The following is a 20,789-nucleotide window of genomic DNA, read 5'->3' as shown; positions in this document are numbered from 1 at the left end:
CAATACGATATTTGTCAATATATTGACATGTGTAATGGGCGCTTAACTCTCCACACAAGCGCACGGAGTGTGGCTGATGACGATGATCTACTGAAGTGAGGATGATGGTGATGATCGTTCTATTGTTGCCCTCGAGTGTTTACAACAAAGCACCGGCTGGCTCGCCGGTTGGTGAACTCGATGACCTTGATGTTGCAGTGGCGTGATGCGATGAAATTTTTTGGCTAAAGATGAACAGCTCATCTGCCGGACTCGTCCGGAAATGACTGCTTCCTTTCTCGAACGGTTGTGCGGCCATCCTACAATCAAATGAGCCAAAACTTCCAGAGAATGGTTTTCTCACTTAAAGGCACAAATCTAGAGGTTGACCGTGGAAAATTAGAACTTTTATTTTTGTGAGCCAGCTTAATGTAGGTTTTACGTGGTTTATGAACAGCCCCCAAAGCAATGCTCGGAAAATAATTCTCAAATTTGATTCAATGAGCCTTCCTGAAACCCTGCGAGGATAACATCTCGTGTGAATCTGTAAACAAAACTCACACATGAGATTTTCATACATTTTCACGCACCCAACGCAAAAAAGGCATTCCTTAATCTCATCGGTGAACGGTTTGAGTTTTTGAGATTTTCGCAACACTGTATAGGGCACTTCTTTTAAGAAGATGGCAAAAAAAAAGACTACAGGTATCTTAAAAAGCCAAACTTTATTGAAGATTTCACAGTCGGTCGAACCCTCAAACTAATGTACAGTTATTTTGTTTAAATTTGTTATTCTCTGATTTGCGTTATTTTTTCTTCTATTCTAATGAGAGTGACTTTTGATTTCACGATGCAATCTAAGCATTCACATTTTCCGCTTTATAATAAGAAGCTATTTTATATACTTAACATATTCTAAGGACTATCGTGTTTTATACTTGCATGACATTTTCTGTTTATCATAAGGGAAGCTTTCCATTATGATTTGCTGTATGATGTAGATCCACAATTTATTTAGACAAATGATTTTTTTTTTATAATTGCGTTTTCTTTGAGAAAACGGAAAATATAAGCTGTGATTGTAGACAATAAAGGTTCTGAAATAAAATTGAAATAGTGTGGGCTTTCAATCGCTATAATTGAAACGGTACTGTACTGTCTAAATATGAATAACAAGATAGTGTATATGGCCACCTTCGACGGGATCATCTATCTGTACAAAAAGGGATTACTCCTCTCCGTCGGAATCGGGATCGATTACATTCCGGATTCGATTTAAGGTTTCCAGACTTTCCGGTGTAACAGTCGGAGGTTGCGATAGGCCCGATGTGGATGGTGCATTTGGATCTCCAGGTGACAATTGATGATTTTGCGGATTCCTTGCACTTCGTCGTGTGATTCGACCTACGATTAGAATAGGAAATGCAATTAAAAAATATTAATATCTATGAGCATATTTGTGATTGTACCTTCACCAGAGTCGATAATCAAGCTTGTGTCCAGCACTTGGGCCTCGCGTTCCATTTGCAACTGCTTGCGCAGTTCACGACACTTGGCAATGGTCGGTTCCCCTTCCAGACCCTTTTCCTGCATTAACCGAAGAATGGCATTCGCTCGTTCCTGATTGGACTTGCATCCTTCCCATAGTTTGTGGAATTTGACGCTCTTGAAGCCAGCAATCTTCAGGTATTCCTTCATGGCTTGCACCGAACGGTCACTACTGGGACTGACGGACGACCTGCTGAGAGAAATGGTTGTAACATTTAAATGGGAAAAAAAAATGCTTAAATTCATGCAGCACAATTAATACCTGTGACTGGAAGATGACGAGCTTTTGAAGCTCTTGCTGTTCGAGTGGTATTTTCCGCTCCTGCTACTGGTGGGCGGTGGTGATTTCCAGATATTTCCTCCACGTCTGTCCCGTTTCTCGTCATCAGAAGAACTGTCACCAAAGCCGTACAGAATGTGAAGTGGAACTGTAATAGAAATTTACTTAGCCGTCCATTCAAAGCCTAAAACCCATCATAAGCATACCGTTGACATTTCCAAAGTAGATATCATTGGGAATGTCCTGCGATTTGTCGTAGAATCGGTCGTTCTTTCTCTTCTTTTTCTTCTTGACTAAATTCTGCAACTGTTGCTGCTGATAGGTGGGCAGATTGAGACGGGATATCTCATCGAGTTTCTGCTTTCGCTTTCGCCGTTCCTCGACATCCGAGTCGTCTCCGTACTTCCGTTTGTTGGGTCTTCCCGACTTGCCGTGCTTCGTGTATCGATCGTTGATCATCTTCTGCCGCTGGCAGCGTGTTTTTGTGCTTGCGGTGAATACCCGATCCGGAGTGCCGAAGTAGATGTCGTTCGGAATGAACTCGTCTTCGCTGGACGAACTGCTCCACGCACCGAAAGGACTATAAAACAAATTTGGGTTAGAAAAAGTTCAAACAGATTTCACCACAAATCAACTTACTCGTTATTATCAAAGGTGCGTTCCTTCCTCTTCTTTTCTTTTTCCCGCTTCTTTTGTGCCAGTTGATGTTGCTTTTTCAGATAGTGCTGCTGCTGGTAGGACGTGGCTGCATCCATCCGTGCGTTGGATTCCCTTTTGACTGTGCGATCGTCCAGCACTTCCTTCTTGATGTTGACTATCCTTACCACGGGTAGCTCCTTCTTCGGCGGCGGCAACGGAGTTGGATTGTCATCTTCCTCGTCCGTCAGCAATGAAATCGTATTCAGTTCCAGATCGTTCTGGCATACCACATCATCTTCACTGTCAGAATTTTTGTCGTTTTCACTCTTCTTACGCCGCTTCGAAGTGGACTCTCTTCTATCTTTTTCCTGCTCTACAGGAGAAGATGTTGATCGCGTATCGCTTTGGTCATTCTGAGTTTCTTCCTCTTCTTGTCTGTCATCTTCCTTCTCAGACTCACTTTCATCTTGCTGTTCGTTCTCACTTTCTTCCGATCGTTCTTCATCTGAAGCCTGCTGTTCTTCCTCATCACTCCCTCGATTATCATCTTCTTGTTCCCCTCCAGAATCTGCCTCCTGCTGTTCATCATCCCCTAGAACTTGCTCATCATCCGTCGCTATACCAATAGCTTCTCCTTCATCATCTTCCGCTGTTATCATTTCCACTCCTTCCTCAACAACTTCTTCCTCTTCTCCCAGTTCATCCTCTTCTTGCTCCTCTTCAGCCCCACTACCATCCTGTTCCCGATCACTTGCTTCCTTCTCCTTCTCCCCTTTGTCCGACCCACCATCCTCATCGTCCTCATTTGTCATTTCACTGGGATCGATAATCGGTGCATCCATTGCAACGATCTGCTCTACATTCTCCAGTTCAATACCATCGACCGTTCCGAAGTCTGCATCTTCAGCATTCTCGTCCACCAGCAGTCCTCCTGGATTCAGCTCGTCTGCTCCTTCCCCGGTCAATCCGATATCATCCACAGTGTCCACGACCCGTTGCTCGTCCTCATCGTCGTCACTGTCCAACACTCGAATCTTCTTTCTCTTATGGTGATCGGAATCTCCAGCCGGAATCATGACCACGTTCTGGAAAATGGACGCAGCCCCAGACGCAGCTGAATCCGGTCTATCGTCATCTTCTCTTTCAGTGCCATCACCGTTGTTCCGTTTGTCTCCGGTAGTCGATAGCTCGGGAACTGCCCCCGAACTTGTACCATCTGCATCGTTTCCTTCCGCGGGCGGTTCTGGCGAACGCAACAACTCCAAACGATTGCTAACGTCTTCATCGTCGCTGTCGTCGTCATCGTTCAACGTTACTATCCGCCGTCGCTTCTTTTTGGTGGATGTAGAGCAAATGTTCTGCGTTGATTCACGAAATTTGCATAAAGGGGTTGGGCTGCGGGACTTTGCGGGAAGGTACGCATCGTGGGATGCATCTTCTGGTTGTTCTGGAACAACGGTTGATTCATCGCTGGCTAAAGGAAGGTTATCTTCAGTGGGTGGTGATTCGCTTGTGTCAGCATTGGCTGTTGCCGCTGCTGAAGGTTCTTCAGAAGCATTGGAAAGGTTCTCAGTAGCTGGATCAACTTGGTTACTTTCTGCAATTTCCTGGCTATCGCTAGGATTGATCGATACTGGTGCCTCCGAAGTCGGCGTTTCAACGGATTGAGTTGACACTGTGCTGGTTTCTGTAATTAAGTTTATTATTAATATGAATGCCAACTTCAACTGGCTTCCTTAGTCTACTTTTGGACAACTTTAAATATATGTTCTGTAACAACCGTATAATACTCCTGATTTGTCTGATCTCACATCATATTATTTTATAGGATACTGCACTCCACCACGACCTTAGGCTAATCACCTACTGTCTACGAAATTTACAAATTGTTATAGAAAGCAACAGAGAAAGACAGAGAACTGATTTAACGGTAAAGAATTTTAGCAACAATCAATACGAAACTAACGATTTTAAATTGGCACACTACTTGACTAGCCTATTGGTCCCAAGCAAATCGATTAACGTGCCCCATTCTAGTATAAATTCCAGTACTACACTATGTTTGTTTTGATTCGCTATGAAAGTTTGACAGATAAAATGAGGGGTTAGTGGATTATCCTATGTTTCGAGGGGTGAATCGATTAGCTTGGGACCGAAGATAGTACCAGAGCTGAGCCAAAAAGTTGAGCTCGTTTTTTCGGGACCTTGACCTCTATGATTTTAGTGTCATGCAATGGACAAGAAATGGAACATGGAATGTATTTATTGGAGCCTCAGATAGTTAGTAAATGCACGGTTTTGCCAAACTGTAGGCGGCGGGTTCGATTCCCGATCCGGATAAAGAAATCTTTCGGGTTGGACATTTTTCGACTTCCCAGGGCATAGAATATCGTTGTGCTTGCAACAAAATATACAAATACATGCATGGGTTGGCGTTGGCATAGAGATCTCCAAGCGCAATCTCACACTAAAATCCAACATGTATAAAAATGAAAAAGAAGAAGAACCAAAAAGGTATCGCAATATCACAACTACTTTAAAGGTAGCGCGCGGTCTCACGCACATTTTTGTACATCTGGAGAACTCTATAGAAGAAGTGCTTCAAGCAGGGATGCCAGAAAGTTTTGAAAATTGTCTACGATACCTGGATTGGGTATCAAGATTGGGTCTGCTTGTAGACTGTCAAACGTCAGTGTGAACGTTTGTTTTTTGTAACCTGGCTCGGGTTGTGCCAACAGCTCTTCAGCAGAAAAAGACGTCATCGATCATCGCACGTGCGTTTTTTTTGCATGATTGTTGATTGGTTGATGCTTGATTGGTGGTAAACAAGTGTTTAGTATCAGCTGTGAAATTCAAATTGGTGAACATTTCGTTAATATAAAAATTCAGTTACAGAAAGCTTTGGTTGAAATCAAGTAGCTGTCGAGCGAAATGTTTATCCCCCAACAACTAGTGTTCGTGAAATCTCAGAAACTGCAGTGGCGCCAGTCGTGATTTTTGAGCTAATGCCACTGGTTCAATTAATGCATCAAAACGTCAAGCGACGAATTTTTTTAATCATCGTTCAATAAACATGGGAAGCTTCAGGTCCTATGGACTCCCTTGAAAAGCCCAACGGATATCCCAGTAAAGTCAAAGCAACTATCCGAGAAGTCCTATGAACTCCTCTGTGGTCGTTTTATTTGCATCAAATAAATCCTCTACTTCAGTTTATTGTTCCGAAACGGATTTCACGGGAACCGGTTGGGCATCCGAGAGGGAATTTGAATGATACAGTTTGATTTATCAAATTGAATTCGTGTGAAATAATATGCCGCATCGCATAATTTGTTTCCTCTATTCGACTTGATCCAGAATCGGTTCTGAAGGAACTTGTCAGAGAGTAAAAATAGTCCATATGTAGTCCAAAGGATCTGCGAAAGACATCGTACGCTTTTCAATCAAAGATGCATTTGAATTGACGTGTCCCATCACATAAATCGTCTATTCCAGTGGCCAAATATGATCACAGCAAGCGACGATTACTTGATGTTGTTTGCTACTCAAGAATTTCAAGAGTATCAAATTAACTACTTGGTTGTTTTCAGCAAACATGTTTGGCAAAAATAAAATAGGCCATCTAACTATTTGACAAATTTCCAAATAAGTTTTTTTCCTTGATTTGTTTTCCGTGCTGAGCACCAATGCTACCGACGCCAAGGAGGCAGCTCCCACACCTGGACCCTACCTATCGACCCATCAACTGATGAACCGGGGACCAACGGCTTTACTTCCCGTGATCAGAGATGTTATGCCTTAGAAAATCCCGGCGGCGCCAACTGGGATTGAACCCAGGCCTGTTGGGGTGAGAGGTAATCACGCTTACCACTACACCACCGGTGTCGCCTACCAAATAAGAGGAATGACTAAATACAAACCAAATATTTGCCATTGCAATATTTGGTCAAATATATTTGACCATTACACCTTGGACCAATATATTTGTCAATATTTGCCAAATATTTGACGTTTTGTCAAACAGTGTGATGTCAACTTTAGAGTTGACATGGCTTTCATCTCAAAATTGTCCTGGAATCTTACCTAGAAATGCCTGGGAATTCTCCTGAAATATCCCTTAAAATTCTGAGGGACAACAATATAAAGACTGTACTCGACGGCAACAGTCAAAAATGATCACCAATAATTAATTTTAAGTCGGATATTGTTGAAACTCTCAGGGAATAAATAAACACATATTAGCTGTATTTTTGCAAAGTTGGCTTATTCAACCTCCTCTTCTAGGCTAAATGCCCGCACCTTGGATTTAACGCTTCCATGCTCGTTTCGGCTGATCGATCATTCTGCAGACCTCCAACCGACTTCGTTCGATCGCCTGTTGATGTATTACCAGAACGTTCGTGGCCTGCGAACAATGTCATAGTTCTTACGGAAACCTGGCTCGATGACCGCATTAATTCATCTAAATTATTTGGCAGTCTATTCACGGTATTTCGAAACGACCGCAACCACCAGAATAGTACCAAATCACGTGGGGGAGGCGTCTTGATTGCGGTATCCAAACGCCTAAGCTCCTGCACCGATCCTGCTCCAGTTTGCGCTACTCTAGAGCAGCTGTGGGTCAAAATAACGACGCCTCGTAGATCAATAAGTATTGGCGCTATGTATCTACCTCCAGACCGGAAACCTAATTCGAGCAGCATTGCGAACCACATCAGTTCGATTGGTACCGTGTTCTCTCGACTAGAACAAAGCGACCTAGCTCTGGTATTTGGTGACTACAATCAGTCTGGGCTCTCATGGAACGTTCCTGCAAACGATCTTCCTAGCATTGATGTTCTTCGCTCGAACATGCCCGCATCCTGCTGTGCTCTTCTTGATGGTTTCAACCTGCATGGCTTAACGCAAATCAACTCGATACTGAATAGCAACTCTCGGCTGCTTAATCTCGTTCTGGCGAACGAATCTGCAGGACTGGAATGTTCTATCCTAGAAGCCCCAGAGCCTTTGATTGGCATCGACACCAATCATCCTGCGTTGGAAGTTTCCATCAACCTATCTGTTCCTGTTCGCTACGATAACCCCCCTGTTGATGTACATGAGCTCGACTTTCGTAGAGCAGATTTCGACGCGCTGAGTCACTCGCTTGCCCAGTTCCTTGACACGTGTTCATCTATTGATGAAGCCGTCAACTACTTCGCTGAGGTCGTTGGCCGGGCAATAACTGATTCTGTCCCATTGAGGAGACCCTCTCCCAAACCCGCATGGTCCAATGCTCGACTACGGAATTTGAAGCGTCTGAGATCGAAGGCCCTCTGTAAATACTGTCGTACTCGTAACCCAAACGATTATTTTCAACAGCGAGCAACGAATATCGCACATATAACCGCATTCTTTACAAGAGCTACACAAGGCGTGTGTAGGCTAATTTACGGCTTAATACAAAGCAGTTCTGGTCATTCGTGAATACCAAACGAAACGAGGATGGGCTACCAGTCGAAATTCACCTGGGTTATAGAATCGCCATCAATTCCCTTGAGAAATGTAATCTTCTGGCAGAACATTTCAAAAGCATTTTCAATGACACTACGGCTTCGTTGTCCCAAGTTGCTGAAGCGGTGAGGGACACTCCCAGTGCTGCTTTCAATTTTTCGATTACCTCGGTTACAGTAGACCTCGTCGAATCCGCCATCAAGAAGCTGAACTTTTCTAATGCTGCTGGCCCTGACGGGATCCCCTCAAGCATCCTGAAGCGATGCTGTTCAGAGCTTACAACACCGCTTTCGAAGCTGTTCAATATTTCATTACAGCAGGGGGAGTTTCCTACGCGTTGGAAATCGTCATTCATGTTCCCGATCTACAAGAAAGGAGACAAGAGAAACGTAGAGAATTACCGAGGGATCACATCGTTCATTTCTTTATGTCTTCGGAGTATGGAAGCTGGAGCGCAGGTGGACGTTGTATATACAGATCTTAAGGCTGCATTCGACCGGGTTGACCAGTCCATACTGCTAGCTAAACTTGAAAAACTCGGTGTATCCTCGGGTTTAACTCGTTGGTTCAAGTCCTATCTGACCAATCAGGAACTTTGTGTTAGAATCGGATCAGAGCAATCGGACTATTTTACAAACAGTCCAAGGTAGCAAGGTAGCAACTTGGGACCATTGCTATTCTCGATTTTTGCGAATGAGGCCGGACTGATCCTCCCAACTGGTTGCTTCTACGCGGATGCGGTGCGGCTTCAGCACCTAATCGATACTTTCGAAGCGTGGTGCTCAAGAAACTATCTCACGTTGAATGTACAAAAATGTAATATTATCTCATTTCATCGCAAGCTGAAACCAGTGGCATTCAACTATACGATAAATCACCAACTTCTGCAACGTGTGGACAATGTTCGTGACCTAGGAATCACGCTGGAGTGCGCCTTAACATTCAAGCTTCATTACTCGGGCATCGTTGAGAAAGCTAACAGGCAACTCGGGTTCATTTTCAAGATCGCTGACGAGTTTCGCGATCCTGCCTGTCTAAAAGCTCTATACTGCTCTCTAGTGCGATCGATCTTGGAATTCAGCTCGGTAGTATGGTGCCCGTATCGAACAGTTTGGATAGCGAGGATTGAATCTGTTCAAAGGAAATTTGTTCGGTATGCCTTTCGTCACCTTCCTTGCAATGACCCTGTGAACCCTTCGTACGGCGTTGTCAACTCCTGAGTCTTGAAACACTAGAACATAGGCGGACGATTAGTCAGGCCGTGTTCACAGCGAAAGTACTTATTGGTGATATCGACTCTCCAGGAATCTTGGCTGAATTCGAAATCCACGCACCCGAACGAGTTCTTCGGTCGAGGAGTTTCCTGCATCTTGGACCTCGTGCTGCGAACTACAGCTTGCATGACCCAATACGGTTCATGTCTTACTTAATACCCATATATAAATCAGGTAAAAAATCCGATATTCGAAATTATCGTGGGATTGCTATCATTTCGGGCATTCCAAAACTCTTCGAATCAATTATAAATAAAAACATTTTACAGAGGTAATCAAGTAGAAGCTCTATATACAGACTTCAGCAAAGCGTTTGACAGAATTGATATCCCAATGCTGATTTTTAAATTTGAAAAAATGGGATGGAGCTCATCACCTGGATTAAATCGTATTTAGTTGATCGCCAGCAAATTGTAAGATTCAATGAGAAAACATCTAAGCCAATTCATGTCACGTCAGGGGTTCCCCAGGGCACATTAATGACGTCTCTCTTATTTTAAAAAATATCAGGGTGCTTAAATACGCTGATGACATGAAGCTATTTTTAGAAACAGGAAGCGATAACGATATGAATGTGTTTCAGAATGAAATAGGGGAATTTACGTATTCTCGGCAACCTAAGCAGCGACCTTCTTTCTATAGCCTTTTTCTCTATGGAACGCACACATATGCAGTATTGGTTTGTTTACAATCTTTTGCTGCCAGCTGCTCTAACAATTTCAGTCGAAAGAATTGTCAAAAACTGTTTTGAAACGCTTTTACAAAGCTCCAATCTTCTCTAGTGAGAGCGAGTATTGTCGGCAACCAGTTTTTCTTCGGCAACCGTTCCATTTGAACTGCATGTAAATCTGCTGTTCTTTTATCGGCAACTCGAAATCAGCTACAATTTGTAGTGCGTGTGTTGCATTTCAAGAAAACCTTGCTAGATTGCTTTTTCTCAGTGGCAAAAATATAGTCAAATTGAAGCTGAAAGCATAAAGAATCGTTTGCATGCATTCAGCGAAGTGTTTTCGTTAGAAAATCCAGTGAAAATAGTGTTTCAATTTGGGTTGCCGAAAATAGTCTGTCATGCCGAAGCCGTCATTTCCCCTACATGTTTTTTACAGATGGTGTAGTAAAAGTTTATTGCAACTAAATATCAAAAAATGTAATCTTATAACGTACAGTAGAAAACTAAAAAAAAAAAAATCTTTGTATTACATTAGGTAATGAAAATGTTCAAAAATGTGAAAATGTAAGAGATTTAGGTGTTATTCTAGATTCTAAATTGACATTTGTGGACCATTATAACACAATAATACATAGAGCAGGCAATATGCTTAATTTTATAAAACGTTTCGGTTTCCACTTTAAAGATCCTCATACAATTAAATCACTTTACGTTGCTTATGTGAGGTCAATTTTAGAATATTGTAGCGTTGTTTGGTCACCCTATATTAAAAAGCATGAAGAGCGAATAGAGTCAATCCAAAAGCAATTTTTATTATATGCATTACGTAAGTTAGGTTGGACGGCTTTTCCTCTCCCGTCATATGAAGCAGGATTACGCAAAGATTTCTTTATTAAACAATATCATTTCGCAACGCATTGACTCAGCTGATATATTGTCAAGGTTAAATTTGTATGCACCTTCCCGACAATTACGCAGTCGACAGTTGTTCGCAGTAGATCGCCATCGGACCAATTACGCTAAATTTGGACCGGTAAATCAGATGATGACTGTTTATAATCATCATTGTGAAATGATTGACCTAAATATGCCCTCAACAGAATTAAAAATATATTTCAGAACCCTGCGAAGTCATAGAACATAAGTCCTAATGTTAATATGTAGTCTACGATTTGATTGATTGACGAATAAATAAATAAATAAATAAATAAATAAATATTAAGTGTTTCCGAAGCTGAATGAGCCTAGCGTAATCTGTCTATTAGTTATCGATAGATCAACTTGTTATCAGATAATTAGTAGGGGAATCATAACATATCAATGTAACCTTTATGCAGTACTGAATTCTTATTAAATAAATAGTTTTATTGATGGTCTAAGAATTCTGTGTACGTTTTTTGTTCTCCGAGAGGTAATGTTTATCTTCGGAAATTGCATGAGAGAAACCCTTTTTGATTCTTCAGCTGGGTTGGAGGAAGTCAGGCTTATCTGACTCTTTCCTCGTCCACTCTGGTTGGCTGTCATACTTGGAGGAAGTTTTTCCTCAAGTACTGTTACGGCACTCCACTTGCGTTCGAACTTCCAACACTATTCCACAGCCACAGTCAGTTTATGAGCAAAAGAGGGACGCACATTTTTGCCTGTAGACTTGGAGACATACTTCAAGTCTCCGCGTACATCGTACGGGTTAGGCAAAAATGTGCGTCTATCTTTAAAACCTGTCGCATTAATGGCCCTTCGCTCATTTTCAACTTCTATTCAATTTTCATACTCATTCTCTAGCTAATAAATTATCACACTAAAGCTTCAGTTAGCATTTCCAACCAACTCTGAAAATCGCTAACTTCGCGTATGAAGTAACATAAAAACACTTTGAAAATAACTTCACTGTTTGACACTAAACTGACAAACTGACAGCCGGCTCCCACACAAAGTGACACCGAGGGGCGCTAATTAGGTGATTTTGACGTAGGACTACGTCTTTGATTTCTATATGGGGGTACACCTTGTGAAAACCGAAAATTGAACATGTAACAAATTAAGAAAGCTTTTGAACGTTAATAACTCAGCTGCTCCTGGTCAAATTTCAATAATGTTATCACCAATCGATCAGAAATATGGCTACGCGTCGCTAACAATGCTTCCGAATGTTTATTTTCAACAAGAAACTATTGAAAAACTGGTAAATGTTCAGCATTGCCCAAAAGCGTCGAATTAACTAACAAATCCACCAATTACCTACATGCATATGCTGCTTCCCCAGCACAGTCGTCAGAGAGTAGTAAGTAGACAAACCAAGTCGAAGTGGCATTCGCCTCCGATCCTCGGGCACGTGCGAATAGGGAGGATGGAATTGCGTAATATTTTGCACACTCATCGCCATATTCAGAACCAAACGCAAAGTTCTTCGAGATAACCGCCATCGGTCGTCTGGCTCGCCGTGGCGGTGTCTGACGAATCTCGGGTCTGATTTACGAGGTGTGCATGTCACCTACACTAAACACGCCAAGCGTAAGCAGCCATGGATGTCATCTGCGTGTTAAAGTGACAGACACGCACTCTGTTTGGTTTTCGAAGGTTAAATCATCACCAACTTTGGCAACAAAACGGCTCTTTTCAGGGCCACCAAGCTTATTACAGTAAGGAGTAGGAATAGAATTCATCTGCCTGTTTGTCCATATTCAGAACCAACGACCACCCAAAATGCTCATGTAATCAAACTGGAAGCAGGGGTACAAATTATTTTGATCAACCTTGATCAACTTTGAATCGCCACGGCCGGATATTTTCGATGGAAGAAGCAACAATCTAGCATCTAATTCGACGAAGACGGCAGGAAACATTTGTGAAGCCGAGTTATTTACGAAAGAGAGTGTCGATGAAGAGAATCGATCAATGTAGATAGGACCTATTGAAAAGTGACGCGAGATTTGTTTTCCGTACTGAGCTCCAATGCTACCGATGCCAGGGAGGCAGCTCCCACACCTGGACCCTACCAATCGTCCCATCAACTCAACCGGGGACAAACGACTTTACTTCCCGAATAAAGGCGTGATCCGAGATGTTATGCCTTAAGCGAACCCCACACGGTTCAATATATTGATGCGAAGGGGAATTATTGACAATAATATTGATGATGTGAATATAGACATATTGTCAATATAGAATGTATTGACAGTATGATTATTGTCAATAACATCAATCGTGTAGGGTCCACTTTAGAACATGCCGGTGGCGCCGACTGAGATTGGACCCAGGCCTGCTGGAGTGAGAGGTAATTACGCTAACAACCGGCGCCGATATCTTTTAGAGTGATATCACGGCGAATGAGATCGACCCAAATTTGAGTTTAGTTATCTCAGAAATAAGAAATAAAGTGCAGGAACTCAGCGATTAGTAAATTTGCCTCATGTTCTCCCAGGTTTTTCCAGGATTTTCCAGGTAAAAATTCCCGAATTTGAGAAAAGTAAAGATTGGATTCACTCAGCCTATTGGTACTACTCCGAGACTGAAGCAAATTTTCGTCAATTTCCTCATTTTCTGGCAGATTTTTTAGGTTTTCCACAGGAAACCATTAGACAAATTTACTCATCGCTGAGTTCCTGCACTTTTGGCGATTATGAGTGAACTAAACTCAAATTTGGGGCGTTTTCATTCGCCGTGTACGCAAAAGGAAAAGAGCCAGTGTCGCTACTTGATAGCAAACTAGTCATAATGGGAGGAGTCTTTGTAGCTTTTATACCACTTGGTTGCACATCATTCTGCTTTAACCTGAAAAGATATAAAAGAGCGCTGCTGTATGGCATTAGCTCATCATCATTCGCTGCCAGACTGTTGAGCAGTTCAGTCGATTTGAATTCTCTCTAGTTTCGTTCGTTCGTTCGCAAGTCGAATTAGCTCCGCGTTGTGTAGTGACGCTCTCGCTGACCCAGCCATGGGTAAGAAATCGCGCGGTAACGCGAGTGCCGGTTTACCGGGAAAACAGACTCTCCCAGGAGACGGCGCGACCACCGAGCCAGCCCAGAAGAAGCAGAAGAAAACCCCATTGCCCATCCCGACAGGCGTTGCGGACCCGCAGCCGGGGCCTCCCGGAACTAAACGACCCAGACCTGAAGACAGCAGCGCCACCGTATCAGCAGCAAAAAAGCTGCTGAGCAACAATCCGTTCTCCGCCCTGCAGAACGGAGCGCAGCCGCAGTCGGACCCTGAGACGGTGCCGAAAAAAGTTAAGTTGCCACCCTTCTATGTGAAGGGCTTCCCTCCCGGGCTATGGGAGCAGCTGGATTTCTACATTAAGCAGGGCCTTCGCTGCACCATTCAACGGTGCACGGAAGGCTACAAACTGATGGTCCCGGCCGACAGTATGAAGCTGGAGTACTTCTCCCACGACATCGAGGCCACCAAGCCGCTGAAAGTGGTGCTGCGCGGGCTCCACGACATGGACACCACCACCTTAATGGACGAGATTAAGGCGAACGGCCTCAAGCCGGTCGAAATCCACAAGATGACCCGCAGCAAGGCCATCAAGTATCGTGACCAGCTCTACTTGGTCCATCTGCAGAAGAACTCCACAACCGTGAAGGATCTCCATACGACACGCACACTGTTCCACATCGTAGTGAAGTGGGAGCGGTATAAGCCAACCCACCGTGGCGTCACTCAGTGCTCGAACTGCCTATTGTTCGGGCACGGCACCAGGAACTGCCGCATGGCCAGCCGCTGCATCAAATGCGGCAAAAACCACAAGATCGACAACTGCGACAGCATCGAGGAAGCCACTCCCACATGCGCCAACTGCGGTGCCGCCCACAAGGCCACGAGTAAGGCCTGTCCGAAGCGGGCCGAATACGCCGAGATCCGGAAGAAGGCCTCGTCCAACAGCCAGCCCGGTCGCAAGAAGGTTCCAGAAAACAACGCGCAGAACTTTCCTCCGTTATCACCGGTCCAATCACGGCCAATTCCAGTGTTGCCGCCGCTCCCGCTCAACCAACAGTTGGCTGCCGCTGCAGTACCCGGTCAAGCCTCCGGGCCATCGACGGATCCCCCTGCTCCGGGATTGGCCGGTACAACCGGTGAAGCTACAGACGATTCTCCGCTGTCAACGGATGAGATCGTCACACTGTTGGCCCAGGCCATCATCATCAAGCGCACCTGCGCAACAAGAACACAACAGCTCCAAGCTATCATCTCCTTCGTCGCTAATTATGGACCGTGAACCCATAAAGATCGCCAACTGGAACGCTCGCTCCGTAGGGGCGAAAACATTGAGCTTGCAGACTTCCTCCGCAAGCACGACATCGACGTGGGCCTTCTCACCGAGACCCACCTCAAGACCGGTGACAGCTTCTGGCTGCCCGACCACAGCATTGTCCGGCTTGATCGCACCAGCTCCAGGGGGGGCGGTGTCGCGGTCATCATCAAGAAAGGCATCAAGTACTGCACCCTACCCCACTACCACACTTCCATCATCGAGGCCGTCGGCGTTGAGGTGGAAACATCGACCGGAAACGTCCGGTTCATCGTTGTCTACTGCCCCCGGCAATGTACCGTTAGCAATGGTACAGCACAGCAGTTCAAGAACGACCTTGCCATCATAACCCACACCAATGCCCGCTTTGTAATCGGAGGGGACCTGAACGCCCGGCACGAGGCCTGGCGGAACTACCAGCAGAACCAGAACGGCCGCCTGCTATTCGACCATTCCCAGCATGGTCTCTATTCCGTCTGGTTTCCGGACTTACCAACCTTCACATCACCGACGGGCAACCCATCGACGCTGGACCTGTTCTTGGCAAACACCAGATTAGCCAAGCCGGTTGCCGTCAACGACCTGAGTTCGGACCACCAACCGGTGCTGACCGAGCTGGGCTACAACGTGGCCCCTGCACCGTGCCAGCGGAAGGACTACCATCGAGTCAACTGGGTCCAGTTTCGACGCGTGGTCGACCGCCACATCGACGACAACCCACCGCTCGACACAGTGGATGACATCGACCGGGCCCTGGAGGGTCTCCATCAAGCCATATCCGTGGCTGACGAAGAGTGCGTTCGACGAGTTCCTGTGAGGGGTAAGTTTCAAGCAATTGATTCCCACACCAAACTCTTGATTCGGCTCAGAAATGTTCGTAGACGCCAGTTTCAGCGGACTGGGGATCTGCAGCGTAAATACGAAATGGTCGATCTGAATCGGCAGATCGCTTCCAGAATGGTCTCAATCCGGAACGAGAGTTTCGGGCGGCTCGTTCAGAACCTGGACGACCGTTCCAGACCATTCTGGAAGGTTGCCAAGGTGCTGAAGTCTCACCCCAAGCCCATTCCACCACTTAGAGTCAATGACGAACGGCTTATCACCAACGAAGAGAAGGCCAATGCGATTGGGGAGCACATTGCCCAGTCGCATTTGCTTGGCTCTAAAATCCCAAGTCCACTCGAGAACCAGGTTGCGCAGTGCGTCCTTACGTTAGATGCCTCCCCTTGTGCCGTCCCTCCAGAAGAACGGATTACAGAGGAACAAATTTGCTCAGCGCTGAAATACAGTAAGAACATGAAGGCTCCCGGGTTTGACGGAATATTCAACCTAGCGTTGAAAAATCTCAGCCCGAGGGTGCACTCGCTGCTGGCTGCCATCCTCAACAGATGCTTGGAGCTGCACTACTTTCCAAGCATCTGGAAGGTGGCAAAAATCATCCCGATCCGCAAACCTGGGAAAGACCCTTCACTACCGTCAAGCTACAGACCGATTAGCCTGCTCTCAGCGCTGAGCAAGCTGTTCGAAAAATTGATCCTCAGCCGACTAAACAAGTTTGTGGAGGAACATGACATTCTTCTTCCGGAACAGTTCGGGTTCCGTAAGGGGCATTCCACCAATCATCAGCTAGTGCGGGTGATGAATAACATCCGGAGTAACAAAGCTGTATCCAAGTCCACAGCCATGGCCTTGTTAGACGTCGAAAAGGCGTTTGACAATGTCTGGCACGACGGACTTATATACAAGCTTTGTAACTCCAACTTTCCACCATACCTTGTGAAAATCACCCGTAACTATCTCCAGCAAAGGTCGTTCAGGGTGTCGTTGAATAGTTCCCTTTCGGGACAATTTCCGATCCCAGCAGGTGTTCCGCAAGGGAGTCTGCTGGGACCACTGCTTTACAGCATCTACACGTCGGACATCCCTCCTCTAGGAGACGGTTGCGTGTTCTTTCTGTTTGCAGATGACACCGCGATAGCCGTCAAGGATAGGATGCCTCGTGAAATTACGAACAAGCTCCAACGATGCCTTGACCCCTTTACTGATTATGCCACCACGTGGAAAATCAAAATCAACGCCTCGAAAACCCAAGCGATCATGTTCCTTCACAGACAATCATTAAAACTTAAACCGTCTCCCTCCTGTACCGTAATAATGGATGGTACAAGGGTCGAGTGGTCCACTGATGTTACTTATCTCGGGATGTTGTTCGATGAGAAGCTCCTGTTCCGCTCGCACATAGAGAAAACCCTAGTTAAGTGCTCCGCCTTGGTTAGGTGTTTGTATCCGCTCATTTGCCGCAGATCCCGCCTCTCAAGGCAAAACAAACTGGCTGTTTACAAACAGATCATAGCCCCCGCGATCTTCTATGCCGCCCCGGTGTGGGAATCGTGCGCTCAGACCCACAGGAACAAAATCCAGGTTGCACAGAATAGAGTGTTGAGGATGATCCTAGATCGTCCATTCGACACAAGAATAGCAGACCTCCATCAAGAGGCAGAAATTCCCAAAGTAGATTCCAAAATTGATGATATGACAACTAAATTTATTCAAAAATGCAATCTTTCTGAACATGCTTTAATAAGCAATTTGTACATAGTAGGTTAAGTGTATATAGTAGAGTAGGTTAGTTTTAAGCTGTAAATAGTAGTATTAAGTAGTTTCTCTTCAAATTCTAAAAACAAAACAAACCAATCCCACCAAGGTGGTCGACCGTGTACTAAGTCTAGGACTAATTCTGTAAAACAAATTTTGAATTTTGCCCATACCTAAAGATGAAGAAAGCAATTAAATCACTTAGTAAAAATTTATATGGTAATCGTCCAAGTTAAACTAAAATAAAGATCATTTAAACTAACTAAACTAAACTAAGCATTAGCTCATTTTCGCTTCGGACGGCGTGGTGGTGGCTAGTCCACTCAACAAGCAACAATTCACTGGTCGTGGCAAAGGAGGAAAAAATCTGGTAAAGGAGGCGCCAAGCGTCATCGCAAAGTTCTTCGAAATAACCGCCATCGGTCGTCTGGCTCGCCGTGGTGGTGTCAAACGTATCTCCGGTCTGATCTACGAGGTGTGCTGAAGGTGTTCCTGGAAAATGAGGTCCGTGCTTGTGTCACCTACACTAATAATTAATTATCTTAAAGATAAATCGTCCAGCTCAAACCTTTGTAGGGGTAAGAGGTGGGACCATCATCAACTAAACACGCCAAGCGTAAGTGGCCATGGATGTCCTCTTAAATAAAACGGCCCTTTTCAGGGCCATCAAGCTTACATCAGTAGAGAGTTGGAATAGAATTTATCTGTGCTTGTTTGTCCATATTCAGACCACAAGCCCCCAAAAAACAAACACAAAATGCTCTCCAAAGTTGTAATCTTGTAACCAAACTTGAAAGCAGGGGTGCAAGTGATTTTGATTGATTCTCTCAAACAACTTTCTCTTTGAAAAAAAAATACTACAAATTTGGTACGCCTACAATTAAAAAACGGAATGAGTTGAGATAATAGATTGATCAATTACTAGCGGTCCTACGTCAAGCTTCCGTTCGTTCCCCTAGGCACAGACCCTTCTACTTTTTGCAAATGTAATCGTACTTATTTAAAATAGTTCCAGTGTGCCAAAATTGATGTAATTTTGGGTTTGGGTTCCATTTTTAATGCAGATTACGAATATGCATTTACCTCAATACCCTTAAAGAACCCAATTTGAAACGTAGGTACTGGGAGGAATAATAACAAATCACTTCCCCACGGTAACTGAAAAAAAAACACGAGTGCTGACTACACGCTATTTCAAAACTACCCAAATTTGGGTAGAATCCACCCAGATCGGTCAAAACTGAACCTACCCAAAAATGGGTAAACTGTGTTAGGAGTGACAAGTTGACAAATGAACAACGTTGATCGGATTCATGTCGATGTGAGATGGTGATTTTTGCTAATGTAATAGCAATTATTTAAGACAGTTCCAGTGCACAGAAACTGTTTTACAATGTTTTACACAGGTGAAATGGTTTGTGTGGGTTGCCATTTGTCGCAGACGAAAAGTAACGTTTAAACCGATTTTCAATCCCTAGTTATTCGGTAGCGTAACAAAGGTAAACCAGGAAAGTTGCTTCATCTCTGGCATGGATAATAGGATCTAGTATGAAGCTTTAATGTCATATAGAAACCAGCATTAGATGTCGATAGGAGATATGGAAAAAGTCCTACAAAAATCCTATGTCGAAAGCTATAGCACCCTATATCAGGGGTTCGAGGACGGCACCACCCACCCGCGCTCTTCGGAGAATTCCTGTAAAATGCATAAGATATATGCATGTATATGAAGAATATTTTCCATTCCCCGATGGTAAACGATGCCGAGCAAGTACCTAAACCTGCGTGCGTTACGAAATCTAATGTTAATCTCTACAGAATTTGACAAATTTGTGATCAGTTTGTACTATAAAAGTGTATGACATACTCACCCTCAACTACATTCGGGATCGATCCAGCATTATCTTGTATGACTTCCGGAGTCGTTGATGATTCATTGGAGACCGCATTTCCCAAAGATTGTTCCACAGGAGCGACCGTCGAAACTTCTTGTATCAAGTCCAACGATGGAGGCGCCATGCCGGATTGACTGACTTTCCCTGGCGGATCGTAACTTTGCTGATCGTACATTCCCTCCATTCCACTGGGCGGAGAAATTGTCGCTCCTATTGGTAAAACCGGTGCTGGTGGCAACTGGCTAGTGAATGTCGCCTGATTATCGAACGGACTGAAACCTACGGGGGTTTCTGCTGGCATTTGCCCATTAGTCTGCCCCGCTGGAATCGGAACTGTATTTGGTTGAAAGATTTGTTGTTGTTGTTGTTGTTGCGGATGGGCAGCAGCATCGAAACCGAAAGATGCTGTTTCGGCGGTGTCGCTATTCATGTAGTACGGATTTTGACCCGGAACGGTTGTACCGTCCGATATGTTAACATTCTTTTCAGGGGCATTTCCCGCGTACGGATATCCGGGCGGAATGCTGTACGGATATTGATCCATTGCTTCAAGATGCGCTTTTTTGTTTATGCCATTCAAGAGACGCCGCGATAGTAAAAAGCGGCTTGTTGATTTTCCAGCTAGCTAGGGTTCTTCCTAAAATCACACCACCATGGCACGGGGATTCTCTCGTTCGCCGATTCGGATTTACGTTGCACTGCGAAAATTTCTTCAAATACACCGAAAATTCACCAAATTCAAGAGAAATTCGCACCAAACTGCAAAAACATTGCAAAATTTTGCACCCACCACAAGCGGACTTTTCGGAGACTGACAGCAGTTTTGACAGTTCTTCTTGTTCCGTCCTTTGTTATTTTGATTTTTCTTATTGGATTTATGCAGTTTTATGCTGAACGGGTGTTTAGAGGGTGTGGGAGGGATGGTGATTTGATGGAAGTAAGCACAGGCACACACACATTGCTGTTGGCGCTGCGTTGCCAGATTGAGCGATTGCGGTTGTCGTGTGTACACGCTATTTCAAAACTACCCAAATTTTGGTAGAATCCACACAGATCGGACAACACTGAACCTACCCAAAAATGGGTAAACTATGTTGGAAGTGACAAGTTGACAAATGAACAAAGTAGATCGGCTTCATTTACGTTCGTTACGTTCTCACGGCGAATGAGA

General features: G+C 44.5%; 1 protein-coding gene across 2 annotated transcripts; it reads right to left on the bottom strand.

Annotated features, from left to right (window-relative positions):
- Nucleotides 1–685: 685 nt before the first annotated feature.
- Nucleotides 686–20,431, bottom strand: LOC135717410 (uncharacterized). Of its 2 annotated transcripts, none has more exons than XM_065239492.1 (6): nt 19,595–20,431; nt 2,447–4,133; nt 2,014–2,387; nt 1,790–1,955; nt 1,449–1,720; nt 686–1,383 (listed from the first exon to the last, which is right to left on the bottom strand). In XM_065239492.1, the coding sequence occupies exons 1-6, from the start codon at nt 20,160–20,162 to the stop codon at nt 1,208–1,210; spliced, it is 3,243 nt and encodes a 1,080-aa protein (XP_065095564.1). In that variant the 5' UTR covers nt 20,163–20,431; the 3' UTR covers nt 686–1,207. The 2 variants fall into 2 exon arrangements, with proteins under 2 accessions (XP_065095564.1, XP_065095572.1); XM_065239500.1 differs by having other exon boundaries at nt 1,449–1,717.
- Between the last annotated feature and the right edge of the window lie 358 nt (nt 20,432–20,789).

Source organism: Ochlerotatus camptorhynchus, unplaced genomic scaffold, assembly GCF_037179485.1.
Source record: "Ochlerotatus camptorhynchus isolate MF236.1 unplaced genomic scaffold, CSIRO-AGI_Acam_v1.1 ptg000006l, whole genome shotgun sequence".
Lineage (NCBI taxonomy): Eukaryota > Metazoa > Arthropoda > Insecta > Diptera > Culicidae > Ochlerotatus > Ochlerotatus camptorhynchus.
This window is presented reverse-complemented; position numbering and strand designations above follow the sequence as displayed.